This window comes from Cebus imitator, unplaced genomic scaffold (assembly GCF_001604975.1).
Source record: "Cebus imitator isolate Cc_AM_T3 unplaced genomic scaffold, Cebus_imitator-1.0 Scaffold323, whole genome shotgun sequence".
Classification (NCBI taxonomy): Eukaryota; Metazoa; Chordata; class Mammalia; order Primates; family Cebidae; genus Cebus; species Cebus imitator.
In genome coordinates, this window is record NW_016107638.1 from 2,445,475 (window position 1) to 2,461,262 (window position 15,788).

Genomic DNA, 15,788 nt, shown 5'->3' on the forward strand with positions numbered 1-15,788 from the left:
GGTGTGTGTGTGTGTGTGTGTGTATGTGTGTGTGTGGTGTGTGTGCACGCATGCGCATATGCTGACATGCACAGTTTAGATCCCAGCACTTAAAAATAAAGGCATTTCACTGACATGATTTTTAATAAACACACACACACACACACATTTGCCCCTCCAAATAAATAGAGCCTCTGGACTTGTGGCTGCTCCTGCAGAGTCAGCTCCCTGCCCCGCAGGGACAAGATTCCTAACAGTCACTTTAGGAGGGAACGCAAACACTTTTTACACTCATATTGTGCTTTCAAAAGTAGGCAAATGACAATTAGAGGAGAGGTGCCGTGTTCCATAAAGAAATGGTAGAAGGGGGCGGGGCTCACACCTGTAATCCCAGCACTGTGAAAGGCCGAGGTGGGTGGATCACCTGAGGTCAGGAGTTGGAGACCGGCCTGGCCAACATGGAGAAACCCCGTCTCTACTAAAAATACAAAATTAGCCGGGCATGGTGGTGTGCATCTGTAAATCCCAGCTACTCAGGAGGCTGAGGCAGGAGAGCTGCTTGAACCTGGGAGGCGGAGGCTGCAGTGAGCCGAGATCACACCACTGCACTCCAGCCTGGGAGACAGAGCGAGACTCCAGGTCAGAAAAAAAGAAGTGGTAGAAGAGACATATTTCCTCCAGGAAGTGAAAAACATTTCTGACTGCTTCATATGAAAACAGCAGCAGCAAGATGGTGTCGTTCCTAAAAGACTATTAACTTAAGAAGCGTGCACACGAATGTTCTTTGCAGCACTGTTTACAATAGCAAAGACCTGGAACCAACCCAAATGCCCATCGATGATAGACTGGACAGGGAAAATGTGGCACATATACACCATGGAATATTATGCAGCCATCAAAAACGATGAGGTTTGTATCCTTTGTAGGGACATGGATGAACCTGGAAACCATCATTCTCAGCAAACTGACAGAAGAGCAGAAGATTAAACACCGCATGTTCTCACTCATAGGCGGGTGTTGAACAATGAGAACACATGGACACAGGGAGGGGAGCCTCACACACTGGGGTCTGTTGGGGGGAAATAGGGGAGGGACAGCAGGGGTTGGGGAGTTGGGGAGAGATAGCGTGGGGAGAAACGCCAAATATGGGTGATGGGGAGGAAGGCAGCAAATCACGCTGCCACGTGTGTACCTATGCAACAATCTTGCATGTCCTTCACATGTATGTACCCCAAAACCTAAAATGCAATAAAATAAATTTTAAAAAAAAGAAGCCATTAAGAAGCAACTGGCACCTGTTGCCTCACCGCAGGCAGCTGAGCTGAGAGGACAGGTGAGTCTAGGCAGGTACCCTGTGTCCAGCAGCTCTCTCTTCACCTCTGCATCGACTCAATGGCCCCCTCAGTCTTTACTTCTCTGGAAGAGGGCTCTGTCACGTACCCAGTGCTATCCGTATGTCCCTATGTTTGCCCCCTGTACTGGCTTCCTGGAGAGAAAATGTGACCCCGAAAAAGCCAGACCCAGCGACCAGATCACCTTCGGTTCAGTGTCTGTGGAGGCCACTCTCCGGCAGGGGCTCTTCTGAAGTATTTCTTCCACCCCACATGCTAATCCTGCACAGAACTCTTTCCCAAACTTTGGCTATTCACATGCACATTCACAGTCTGTCACATCTGCACACCATTGGGACCACTGCTTATTTAATACTCTTTGTGAAGTCCATTTATTTTGAAAGGAGATTTTCATGATTGGAAAGCCGGTATCAAGCACTATACACAGGCTGTGATATAAGAATGAAAACAATGAAAAAGAAAACCACGTTTTACATTCCTTCCAGATGCTGCTGATGCGTGCCCATGGCTCCAAGCCTGAGGCCTTCTCTCTTGATTAGCCAGAATTTTAGCATCAAACTAGAAGCTTTTCTTTCAACGTCTTCAAACAGAAAAATAAAGAGAGAATTTGAAAAAGTAATAATAATGACCATGCCTCTATGGGACTTAACATTAATTAGTGCACTGGGAATTACCTTGTTACCACAAGGCTAGCACTTAATGTGTGTGTGTACGCCTGCACGCACGTGTGTGTGTATATGTGTGTGTGCACACCTGCACACACATGCATATGTATATGTATGTGTGTGCACACGCCTGCATGCACGTATGTGTATGTATGTGTGCACACCTGCACACACATGTGTGTATGTGTATATATACGTGTGTGCACACGCCTGCATGCATGTATGTGTATGTGTGTGCACACCTGCACACACATGCATGCATGTGTATATGTACGTATGTACATGTGTGTGCACACCTGCACACACATGTGTGTATGTGTATATGTACATGTGTGCACACACCTGCACACATGTATGTGTGTGTGTGCACACCTGCACACACATGCGTGTATGTGTATATGTACATGTGTATGTATGTGTGTGCATGCCTGCACACACATGTGTGTATGTGTATGTGTACGTGTGTGTGGGCGAATGTTAACAAACTGCCACATTTAAGCGGAATTTAGCTTCCATATGGTATTCAACGTGGCCACACAGATTCTAGCCCTTGATGTTTGTTTGTTTATTTGTTTATTTGTTTTGAATGGAGTCTTGCTCTGTCGCCCAAGCTGGAGTGCAGTGGTGCAATCTCAGCTCACTGCAACCTCCACTTCCCGGGTTTAAGTGATTCTTGTGCCTCAGCCTCCCGAGGAGCTGGGATTATAGGTGCAGGCCACCATGCCTGGCTGAATTTTGTATTTTTAATAGAGACAGTTTTCATCATGTTGGCCAGGCTGGTGTCAAACTCCTGACCTCAGGTGATCTGCCCGCCTTGGCCTCCTAAAGTGCTGGGATTCCAGGCGTGAGCCACTGCGCCCAGCCTAGCCCTTGACATTTTTCATACCTTATGCTGTCCTTTCCAGGTAAATATTTCCAAAAGCCTTTGAAAATACTGAGAAAAGCTTGCAACTCCCCCGGCATGCTTTTTGGTCCCTAGGGAACTAGAAAAACTATATAAGGAAGAACCGCAAGACAAACCAGGCTCCGGGCAGTTGTGTAAAGTTCCATTCACTCAGGTTTTCAGGGACACTGCTGTTTTAGGGACCAGAAACAGAAACCCCTCAAAGAAATGGAGTTGACAACGCCAGAGGTACACCCGTCAGGCTGAGAACACTAAGGCTGTTTTGTTTTCCAGGCTGCTTGACGTCAACACAAGTTCATTTGCATGAGATGACCAGTGCAGCCACACAGATTTTATCAACACTACAGGCCAGGCAGCTGTCTCTCCGTGGGAGTTGCGATCGCAAAATACCATCAACCAGAGGCTAACAAACCACAGACATGCACTGCTCACAGTCCTGGAGGCTGCAGGCCCGCCATCGCGGTGTGGGCAAGACGGGTATCTGGCAAGGCCTGTTCCCATCCAGATGCTCACCGTGTCCTTGCTTGGCGGAAGGGGCGAGGCAGCCCTCTGGGGCCTCCCCAACGGGCACTCATCTTCCCTTATGCCTGAATCACACTCAAAGGCCCACCTCTTTAATACCCTCACACTGGGGATTAGGTTTCAGCATGGGAGTTTGGAGGGACGCACACACACAGGCCACAGCAGCAACTGCGGAACAGAAACCCCACAATGAGGCCGGGCACTGTGGCTCACGCCTGGAATCCCAGCACTTCGGGAGGCTGAGGTGGGCGGATTGTCTGAGTTCAGGAGTTCCAGACCAGCCTGCCATCATGGCTAAACTCTACTAAAAATACAAAAAGTAGCCAGGCATGGTGGCAAGTGCCTGTAATCCCAGCTACTTGGAAGACGGAGGTGGGACAATTGTGTGAACCCAGGAAGCAGAGGTTGCAGTGAGCTGAGATCATGCTACTGCACGCCAGCCTGAGTGACAAGGGCGAAGCTCCATCTCAAAGAAAAGAAAACCCACAAAGACACGGAGCCGTCACGGCCAGCGGTCCTCCCTGTCTGACTGGAAACACTAGGTGTATTCTGTTTTCCAAATCGCTTGGAGTAAGTGCGAGTTCATTCTGGCGAGATGCCCACTGCAGCGACAGATTCTACGACTCTAAGTGTTTGGGACTTCTGCCAGGACCAGCGTGGAACACAGCAGGTGTTGGATCCTCATCTGGTGAGGGATGAGTGAATATCCCGGAGTCCCCATGGAATTGGAGGCGGCATCTCCAAGTGTCTCCCAGGGACTCCATCCTCGGTCACGGCCGCCATGGTCGGGTCGGAACGTCTCCCGTCCCAGAGTGTTTCTCAGATTTACAGATACTCATTTCCACATAACAGGGCTCCCAAAGGTGTCACCTGCCACCCGATGCTGGGTAGAAGGAACAACACCAGGCTTGTTGAGTAATTTAAGGAAATTTCAAAAACAATTTGGATCACACATGATATTTGCCTTATGCAGTGAATTAGACTAATTTTCACTTTATATAACTTTAATTTTCTCTCTATAGAACTCCTCTGTATTTCTTTTTTTTTTTTTTTTTTTTTTTTNTTTTGGAGACAGAATCTTGCTCCGTTACTCAGGCTGAAGTGCAGTGGCACAATCTTGGCTCACAGCAACCTCCACCTCCCGAGGTCAAATGATTCTCCTGCCTCAGCCTCCCAAGCAGCTGACATTACAGGCAGCCACCACCAAGCCCGGCTAAATTTTGTATTTTTAGTAGAGATGAGGTTTCACCACATTCTCAGGGCTGGTCTCCAACCCCTGCCCTCAGGTGATCCGCCTGCCTCAGCCTCCCAAAGTGCTGGGATTGCAGGCAGGAGTCACTGCGCCTGGCTGGACTCCTCCGTATTTCTGTAGAAGTTATTAGTTTTATGCAATAAATTAGTTGTAAAGATTAATTGTAATTGAAATGATCTTTAACCTTGGTCTAGTTTTCATTTTTTAAAAGGCAAACTGACTTCATTTACTTAAAAAGAGGAAAATCCCACTTGGTTAGAAGAGCAATGTAAACTAATTGTGGAAAACACATAAAAAGTATAAAGAAGGAAACAAAGGTGAGATCAGTGTTTACTGCACATCAACTTACCTCAGGCCCCACAATCACCAGGTACACATTGGGCTCCTCCTGGTGCCATTCTGGGGAAGAAAAAAGAAAACAATGAAATACTTAACATGGGTTCCAGCCGCAGCTGCAAGCACAATTTACTTCAATATAAATTTCCCAGTTATTATTTCATGCCATTTGGCTTTCATTCATAATATTAGTCAATTTAAATAGTATTTATTTAGAATTTCTATGTTTGAAATTTTATGATTTTAAGCAGAATTTTTTTCTACAATAATATCCATTATCTAGATTTCTAATTTACTGGATAACTAGGATGAGTGTCCAGTATCACTACAATTCAATGTGGACTTTGGAATATACTAAAGCTACATAGATTAGCTTAAACAATAAATAAAACTCCAAATGCATCACACAGATTGGTATGTGTGAAATATTTTCAGGTAAAATTCTTTTAGTCTTACAATGATTTGCTATTTTTGTGATTTTCTCAGAACCTGAGGGCACAGGACAGTGGAAAACAGGGTGGAAATTCCTCCCAGAGCTGCTGATCCCATACAGTTTTCTGTTCTTTTCGAAAGCAGTGATCTAGAAACAGCTCTCATGTGCAAAGAATGAGCTAAAAAGCTCAAAGCCGGGAAGGGAGAAATGCTGAGACGCGAGCCCACAGGAATTCCATAAACAACGCAGGAACGTAACCAGCAAGCACACCTGAAAACGCGCCCACCAGGTAGAGAGGGTCCTTCACTTGTCGAAGTCCACATATCAGAAGAAATATGTGCAAATTGTCAGCACTTTGGTTAATCTCTGTAAGAGAAGAGTTCAGAATGTTTTCAGTAGGCAGGACTCTGGATGCTGCAGCAGCAGCGATATCACAGATGCATTCAGAAGTGGGGGCCTCTGACTTCGAGACCAGCTGCCCCTATTCTTACTTTTTTATTTTTGAGACAGAGTCTTGCTCTGTTGTCCAGGCTGAGTGCAGTGGCACAATCTCTGCTTGGCTCACTGCAACCTCCATCTCCTGGGTTCAAGCGATTCTCCTGCCTTAGCCTCCTGGGTAACTGAGATTACAGACACGCACCACCACGCCCGGCTAATTTTTGTATTTTTAGTAGAGATGGGGTTTCACCATGTTGGCCAGGCTGGTCTCAAACCCCTGACCTCAGGTGATCTGCCCGCCTCGGCCTCCCAAAGTGCTTGGATTACAGGTGTGAGCCACCACGCCCGGCCCCTACTCTTACTTTTATATTAATGTCCTTGCTGTAAACTAATGCTTTCTGGTGGGAAAAATGGAGCTGGGCTCAGGCTGTAAAACACAAACTCCCCCCCTGCTGTAAAGAAGAAGGATGAGGCAAGGGAAAACTGACTCAGATATGACTGAAATAGTAGCCAGATATTCTAGAAAAGACTTAGATATAATTCCAGGTAGGAAGAATAATTTCTTGATGAAAATAGAAAAATGTACTCATGAACTCATATATGCATAGAGGGATACACACATCTAAATAAACACATGTCCTGGAATCAACCCAAATGCCCATCAATGATAGATTGAATCAAGAAAATATGGTACATATACACCATGGAATACTATGCAGCCATAAAAAGGAACAAGATCATGTCCTTTGCAGAGACATGGATGGAGTTGGAATCCATTATCCTCAGCAAACTAAACACTGCATGTTCTTACTTATGAGTGGGAGCTGAATGAGAAAAGCACATGGACACATGGGGGGAAGGACACACACTGGGGCCTGTTGGAGGGTGGGAGAGGCCGGAGGGGGAGCACCAGGAAGAATAGCTAATGCACAATGGGCTTAACACCTAAGTGATTGGATAATCTGAGCCACTGTGACAGGCCAAGAATGAGGCTTTAGTGTGGAGACTCAGCCATCTGGGTTGCATGAGGCCCTGGACACATGATGAGCTCATGCAGGACCCAGTCAAAGTTTAGCCAACTGTAAGTGTCCAGGTGAGCCCGGTGGACACACACGAAGTGACCCTCATGGGAGGCATGCATCAGGAGAAATGCAGGGTGGCTGTTTTCAGTTGGTACAACTTTTATTTTTTTTTTTCTTTTGAGATGGAGACTCGCTCTGCTGCCCAGGCTGGAGTGCAGTGGCCCGATCTTGGCTCACTGCAACCACAACCTCCCAGGTTCAAGTGCTTCTCCTGCCTCAGCTTCCTGAGTAGATAGGACTACAGGCACGTGCCACTGCGCCAGGCTAATGTTTTTTTTCCTATTTTTAGTACAGATGGGGTTTCACCATGTTGCCAGGCTGGTCTCAATCTCCTGACCTTGTGATCCACCCACCTTAAAAGTACTGGGATTGCAGGTGTGAGCCACCACACCCAGCCCATCTTTTTTTTTAAATGAGAAAATATGTTTAATTTTGTAATAAAAGTTTCTGGAAAAGGGGCATAAATTTAGACACATTTGCTTCGCAGTCCAAATTTCCTATAGTGCATCTGCTCTCTAAAGTGAGGGATCCCGTCAGGTGCCGTGGCTCATGCCTATAATCCCAGCACTGTGGGAGGCCGAGGCTGGCAGATCACCTGAGGTCAGGAGTTGGAGACCAGCCTGACCAACACGGTGAAACCCCGTCTCTACTAAAAATACAAAAATTAGCCAGGTATGGTGGCGGGCACCTGTAATTCCAGCTGCTTGGGAGGCTGAGGCAGGAGAATCGCTCTAATCCAGGAGACGGAGGTTGCAGTGAGCCGAGCTTGTGCCACCACACTCCCAGTCTGGGTGACAGAGTGAAACTCTGTCTCAAAAAAAAAAAAAAAAAAAAAAAAGTGAGGGATCCAGACCAAGACATCTGCAGATACAGGAAAAAGCTGAGCCTTATTAGCAAAAAACTCTGGAGGCCTTAGAAGGTCCATACCCCCATCACAGGACAAATGGGAGCAGCTAGCACATCCTGAGGTGGCTTATTCCAGCTCAGCAGACGATGCATTCAATAGAAATTGCTAATATATTTCACACAGGCCAACCTAAAACTTCAGTATTTATAACCTGTATAATTGACCATAAAGTCATGCAGGTTAAAGGTTTTCTTTCCCAGGATGGGCATTCCTTCATTATTTAATTCAAACACTTTCATTTTCTCTGTGCTATCCAGATCTTGAACAGGAATACAACTAGTCTGAATATAATGAGTTACGGAGACCACTTTAACACAATCACAAGAGCTTCAAGAAATTAATATCTAACTGGAGAAAATCTTTACTGAAATGTTAAGATTGAGATCGTCGCTCTTAAAAAAGCCTTAGAAAATTGTCATAGCCTCTGAATAAGCTGCTGACAATCTGCATTGTCAATTTTCACCGAAATATGTTGAGTTTTTAATATTTCCTTAATACTTATTATTATTATTATTATTATTATTTTTGAGATGGAGTCTCAGCCTGCTGCCTGGGCTGGAGTGCAATGGTGCGTTGTTGGCTCACTACAACCTTTGCCTCCTGGGTTCAAGTGATTCTCCTGCCTCAGTCTCCCAAGTAGCTGGGACTACAGGCGCAGGCCACCATGTCCGGCTTATTTTTGTATTTTTGGTAGAGTTGAGATTTCACCATGTTGGCCAGGCTGGGCTCGAACTCCTGACCTCAGGTGATCTACTGGCCTCATCCTCCCAAAGTGCTGGGATTACAGGTGTGAGCCACCACACCCAGCCCTTTCCTTAATATTCTAAGTGGAAATGCAAACCTCAGGGAGTCCTTGTTTAACCAAAAGTCTCAGCTAGAAGCTACATGCAGAATTTGAATTGAGGTCAGAATGAATTTGAGGTTAGGCATTCGAATATGAGATCAAGAGCCAAGCTATTCACTTTAATAAATTTTTTTTTTTAATGGAGAAAACTTTACAGGATTGCAAGATCAGGCAGGAGAAACAGGCAAAGCCTACATTCCTAGGCAAGAGCCAGCAATGAATGCTAAAATTTGCAAGTGAAAGTATGATGAGAATAGAGATTAAGAGAGCCCTCTCAAAAATTACTTATTAATTACAAAGGAAATATAATACCTGCACAGTACATGAAGGAACCAGGGGATACCAGCTTAACTAAGGGAGAAAAGCTTAGCCCAGCACACATGGCCTGTGTGTAAACACACACACACACACACACACACACACACACACACACACACGAGTTTATATAGTCAGAAAAAGATCTCTGGTATTGGGACAAGCTGATGCCTTCCACATCCAGACGTGACACCCGGAGAAGGAAGCAGCATCATGTCCATCACATTCTTGATGTGCATGGAATACCTACTCACATACCCAGCAGGAGGAAGACAGAAGGAAGGGAGGGACAAGGAGAACCACAAATGTCCCATACAAAGGGGGAAAGTCGAGAATCGGTATTACCAAATTGGAAAAAAAAGGCAAATACCGAAAAACCATCTACAAAGATGGCATCCAGAGACGGTATTCAAAGCACTGTTTGAAGAACCTAGGTGCCATCAGGTGAAGAGACTATGTTTCTGTCTTTTTGCTGTGTGAGGAGTGTGAGTGCTGGAATTTTGTTCCTTTGCTCTGACGTACTTAGCTACTGAGAAGGCTCTGGTGACCCGTTGGCATTTTGGTCACGTAGGCTGGAATAAAGTGGCCCTCCCACTGCCCGTATCCTAGGATCCCTGGAAAGATGGTCCTGGGAAGAGGACCATCCATAAGGTACAATATTGACTTTCAGAGTTTTTTGGCAATGACATATGGTAAGATAAACTATTATGCTGCAACTCAGTCACATGAGAGATATAGATACGCACAGACACAGAGTTTATATATAATTAAAAACAACTTTAGGCTTATTACATGCAAGGCACTTTGATATTTTCTGTTTTATTTCACTTCCATTTTTGAAAGTGCGGGTCCCTGACTTACTAAATTTCTGATGAGACCCCTAACCTGCAGGACGCTGCAGAGAGCTCAGCAAATCCTATGTTCCTTTCCTCTCTCCTCATCTTCTTCCTGGGCTGGAGATTAAATGTAATGGGAATATAGGAAACTAAATTAGAAAATGATGGAGTGAAGGGCTACATGCCTCATCTTATTCCAGGTTTTTTAAAAAAACAAAAACTAAAAGGCAGAGACAGCATTTGGATTTGAGTAGCCTACATGCACTCTTCACATATAAAATATCATTCTCAGAAAATAAAGATCAGAGTGGAAAAATCCTGATCAAGTGTTCAAGCGCTCAGCCTCATCACACGTGAGCATCAACTCTGATGAATGACATTTCAGGCTCCCTAAAGCCCCTGGCAGCTTTAAGATGGTATGAATTCTTAGCTCATAACAAGGAACTATTAAATAAGGTGGGCCTGCTGATGCTCAGAAGTGAGGTGCATACCTAACTAATTGTTTTAGTAAATTTTGTCTCCCTCTTTTAACGCCAAACTTAGTTTTATTACCTTTGCTTTTCCTCTAACATCCAAGTTATCCGTGAGTCAAGGTTTGCAGTCGTCACTTACAAATGCACACGTTGACATGTCTTTCCGATAGTAACATTTCCTGGAGAACGGTATTTTTATCTTCAAAACAAAATGTGTTGTTTTCATGATCTGGCATACTGCTGCCAACAGCCACCCCCACGTCGCTTCATCTCCCAAGTGTGAGTCACCGGCGGGCTCAGGAACGGAAGTCCAATGCACGCTGAGCCAGTCTCTATGCCAGTATTCTATTCCAGAAGCTCTCTTGATTATTTCCCTTCTTTCTTTCAAGACAGTTTAACTCTTGTTGCCCAGGCTGGAGTGCAATGGCGCAATTTTGGCCCCACTGCAACCTCCACCTCCCGGGTTCAAGTGATTCTCCTGCCTTACCCTCCCAAATAGCTGGGACTATAGGCATGAGCCACCACACCCGGCTAATTTTTGTATTTTTAGTAGAGACGGGGTTTCACCATGTTGGTCAGGCTTCTCTTGAACTCCTGACCTCAAGAGATCCGCCGCCTTGACTTCCCAAAGTGGTGGGATTATTATTTTCACTTGTTTTTACAAAGCAAAAGGAACTTCAGTCAAACACATTAATTAGACTTACTAGCTGAAAAAGCTGATTTTGAGGGCTGGGAAAGAATAAAGGTTTCTACTAACACTAGTTTTCCATATGAAAAACAAGTCAGTTTTCCTAGGACTAGCTTGAAGAAGAAAAATGCTACAATCTGAATTAGGCAAATCTGAGTTTCCATTATAGAAATACGAACAGAGTTGACAGACAGAGAGAGAGATGGAGAGGGGAGACAGAAATAGCAATAAATCTAGAAATACAATAAAACAGAAATCAGAAAAGCAGGAAGGAGTTACCCAGTCAAATTTAAGCTTTCATAGATTTTAGGATTGATAGGCTGCGAGGAATCATTACTTTAGATGTGCCGCTCATTGGAATTTAAAGGCAAAACTCATAGAACGTTGAATTGTAACATTTAAAATGTATCTGGAAATGCACAGAAAAACTCAAAGACCAGGTAACTAATTTGATGTCTACACATCCAGCTTCCGATCAGAATAGCTACTGTCAATATCATGTGAAAAAATTACAACAATGCCATTTACTACATTTAACCTGCTTTATTCTTTCTTTGTTCTTAGTTGATCTGTTTGCATGTGAGATAATGTAAACATAAGAAAGGTTTAATGTTGTAACTTAAGAAGACTTAGTAATTTGTGAGCCGGGGCTTAGAGATCAAATTGAGTCTTACCAGAAAACCTGTGACATTCTGGAAGAGCAGAAGGCATCGTGATGTGGACATCAGACATTTAAGAATCACAATGCAAACGCTGGTGACTAATCCATTACTGAGCTGTTTATATGCAGCGTTAAATGAGGCCCTTCCCACCCACTCTCCCCTGATTTTAAGGTTAGTAGTTGGTGAGAAGGCAGAGGGTATCTGATCAAGGAGAGTCTCTACCAAATTCACTCTATCTTCTGTTTTCACTGTCTGCAGCTCCGAGACGGAGGGACGAATCACACTCACAGGTTTCCAGTGCTCCGGGGGCCAAGGGAAGACAGACTAAGGATGATGAGGATGGCCCATCCCCAGAGTCTGAGAGATGATGACAAAGACTAATGACAGCACAAATGCGAACAGATGCCTGATCATAAAACCCAGAGACGCAGATTCATCCGACATCTACCCTGAAGCTGTTATCTGCCACTGTCACCTACCAGAGCCACAACCAGTCTCTCTAAGCCCATATATTCTGAACACATTTACAACTTCCAATTGCACACATTAAGATGAAGCAGCGGCCAAGTAGGCCTCCAGAGGAAAACGCTTTCTAAGGAGTGTTTAAAATCTCCAGGCTGTTTCCTTAATCATCCAACAGCAAGACCAATGAAACAATCAACCCCGAGACTATGGAACTTGATGACAAACCCTTCTCCTGCTAAACATTATGAATCTTAGTTACAATGCCACTGTGTCCTGTGATGTACTGAAGACAGACTAACCTTACAACAGGAAATTGAAAATGGGCCCACTCGTTCTGAGTAATGGTCCATGTAACTGACATGACGAAGCAGCCGGGGCGTGTGGGTCATCTGTAATTCTGAGAAGAGCCATGCTAGTGTGGCTGAGATTGATGAATACACCACGAAAATGATTTCTGATAAAATGCTTGGAAATTTTTCTTTTCAATAGGACTTAATACTGATATAGAGTATGTGGTGGAGGCTTTGCTTCAGGTCTTTTTTGTTTCATTTTATTTTAGTTTTGGGACACGTGTGCAGGATGTGCAGGTTTGTTACACAGGTAAACATGTGCCATGGTGGTTTGCTCATCTGTCAGCCCCTCACCAGCATGCATTAGCTATTTTTCCTGATGCTCTCCCGCCGCCCCCAGCCCAACCCTCCCCGACAGGCCCCAGTGTGCGTTGCTGCCCTCCCTATGTCCATGTGTTCTCATTGTTCAGCTCCAACTTATAAGTGAGAACATGTGATGTTTGGTTTTCTGTTCTTGTGTTAGTTCACTGAGGATAATGGCTTCCAGTTCCATCCATGTCCCTGCAAAGGACATGATCTTGTTCCTTTTCATGGCTGTATAATATTCCATGGTACATGGAATATTATGCAGCCATAAAAAACGATGAGTTTGTATCCTTTGTAGGGACATGGATGAACCTGGAAACCATCATTCTCAGCAAACTGACAGAAGAGCAGAAGATCAAACACCACATGTTCTCACTCATAAGCAGGTGTTGAACAATGAGAACACATGGACACAGGGAGGGGAGCACTACACACTGGGGTCTGTTGGGGGGAAACAGGAGAGGGACAGTAGGGGGTGGGGCGTTGGGGAGAGATAGCAAGGGGAGAGATGCCACATGTAGGTGATGGGGAGGAAGGCAGCAAATCACACTGCCATGTGTGTACTTATGCAACAATCTTGCATGTTCTTCACATGTACCCCCAAACCTAAAATGCAATAAAATAAATTAAAAAAATATATTGCATGGTGCATATGTACCACATTTTCTTTATCTAGTCTATCACTGATGGGCATTTGGATTGATTCCATGTCTCTACTTTTGTGAATAGTGCTGCAACGTACATACACATCCATGTATCTTCATAACAGAATGATTTATATTCCTTTGGGAAATACCCAGTAATGGCATTGCTGGGTCAAATGGTATCTTTGTAGAATTGCCACACTGTTTTCCAAACTTACATTCCCACCCACCGGATAAAAGTGTTCTTATTTCTCCACAAGCTCACCAGCATCTGTTGTTTCTTGACTTCTTAATAATTGCCATTCTGAATGACATGCAATGTTATTTCATTGTGGTTTCCATTTGCGGTTCTCTAATGATCAGTGGATGATGAACTTTGGTTCATATGTTTTCTGGCTAATGTATGTCTTCTTGTTTCAAGGCTTTAGCATGAAAACAGACTTGAGGTGTCTTTCTATTGGCAGAGGGCAGAGAATTGATTCTGCAACTTCAGTCTCTTCTTAGAAGTTTGCAGGAGGAGGCCGGGCATGGTGGCTCAAGCCTTTAATCCCAGCACTTTGGGAGGCTGAGGCAGGCAGATTACTTGAGGTCAGGACTTCAAGACCAGCCTAGCCAACATGGTGAAACCTCATTTCTCCAAAAATACAGAAAATTAGCCAGGTGTGGTGGGGTGCACCTGTAATACTAGCTACTGGGGAGGCTAAAGCAGGAGAATTGCTTGAACCAGGAGATGGAGGTTCAATGTAACAAGATTTTACAGAAATTGACAAGTTGAGCCCCAAATTTAAATTGATATTCAAAAAAACGAGAATAGTTAAAATATTTCTGAAACAAAATTATTGACTAACACTACTTCGTTTCTAGACTTACTATAAACCTACAGCAACAAGACAGCATGGTACTGGAATAAAGATAGACATAGATAATGAAACACCACAGTCAACTGACTTTCAACAAAGGCATCAGAGCAATTCAATGGGCAAAGAAAAACATTTCCAATAAATGATGCCAGATCCATCTGGATATTGTTAAGAAAAATAAAACAAAACAAATTTTTATCCCTACCTCATACCACACACAAAAAGTAATTTTACATGGATTTATAATCCTAAATGAAAGAGATACAGCACCAAAACTTCTAAAGACATTAAAAGAAAAACAAAGAAGAAAGAAAGAAAGAGAAAGAAAAAGAAAGAATGAAAAAAAGAAAGAAAGAAAGAAGGAAGGAAGGAAGGAAAGAAAGAAAGAAAGAAAGAAAGAAAGAAAGAAAGAAAGAAAGAAAGAAAGAAAGAAAGAAAGAAAGAAAGAAAGATCGTTGTGACCACAGGGTAGGTAAAGATTTTGTAGACAGGACTCAAAAGCACTAACCATCAAAGAAAAAATTTGATAAACTAGACTTCAACAAACTTTAAAACTCTTCCGCTCTTCAAAAGAGGTGGTTAAACAAATGAAAATATAAATGAGAGAATGGGAGAAAATATTAATGATATATTTATCTGACAAAAGGCTTGTACCTGGAATATAAGGAAGTTCTACAAACCAGTAATTAAAAGACACACACAATTGGCTAGACACTCACAAAACATGATACATGAATGGCCAGTGTGCATATAAAAAGATGCTGAACAAAATTAATCATCATGGAAATGAAACGTAGAATGACAATGAGACACCATTTCATTATCTCCCTAGAAAAATTAAAATTAAAGACTGTTGGCCAGGAGCAGTGGCTTACGCCTACAATCCAGCACTTTGGGGAGGCCGAGGCAGGCAGATCACCTGAGGTCACGAGTTTGAGACCAGCCTGGCCAACATGGTGAAACCCCATCTCTACTAAAAATACAAAAATCAGCCAGGAGTGGTGGTAGGCGCCTGTAATCCCAGCTACTTGGGAGGCTGAGGAAGAAGAATTGCTTGAACTTGGGAGGTGGAAGTTGCAGTGAGCTGAGATTGTGCCATTGCACTCCTGCCTGGATGACAAGAGCAAGACTTCATCTAAAAAAAAAAAAATACTGTCTACTCCTTTGGTGAATGAGAATGCGGAGTAACTGAAGCTCTTGTCAGTTTCTGTGGAAGTGTAAGAGGGCACACCTTGGAGAACTGTTTGGGTATTTTTTATAATGTTAATCACATAGTGAAGCTATTTGACTTAGAGGCATTTGTCCAAGAGAAGTGCAAATGTAGGTCACCAAAAAAACCTTGCACGAGAATACTCATAGTAAATTTATTTGTAATGGTTAAAAATGGAAAACAATCACGCCTGTAATCCCAGCACTTTGGGAAGCCAAGGCGGGTGGATCAGGAGGTCAAGAGATTGAGACCATCCTGGCTAACA

General features: G+C 43.8%; 1 protein-coding gene across 1 annotated transcript in view; it reads right to left on the bottom strand.

Moving 5' to 3' along the window:
• The window catches only part of GLT1D1 (glycosyltransferase 1 domain containing 1), a 124,751-nt gene that overhangs the window by 52,610 nt on the left and 56,353 nt on the right, over positions 1 to 15,788 (bottom strand). Inside the window, exons 7-8 of the mRNA XM_017504531.2 lie at positions 5,714 to 5,809; positions 5,024 to 5,073 (exon numbers count right to left, since the gene is read on the bottom strand). Of these exons, the coding sequence (XP_017360020.2) occupies positions 5,024 to 5,073; positions 5,714 to 5,809 (146 nt within the window). The remainder of the gene's footprint in view (positions 1 to 5,023; positions 5,074 to 5,713; positions 5,810 to 15,788) is intronic.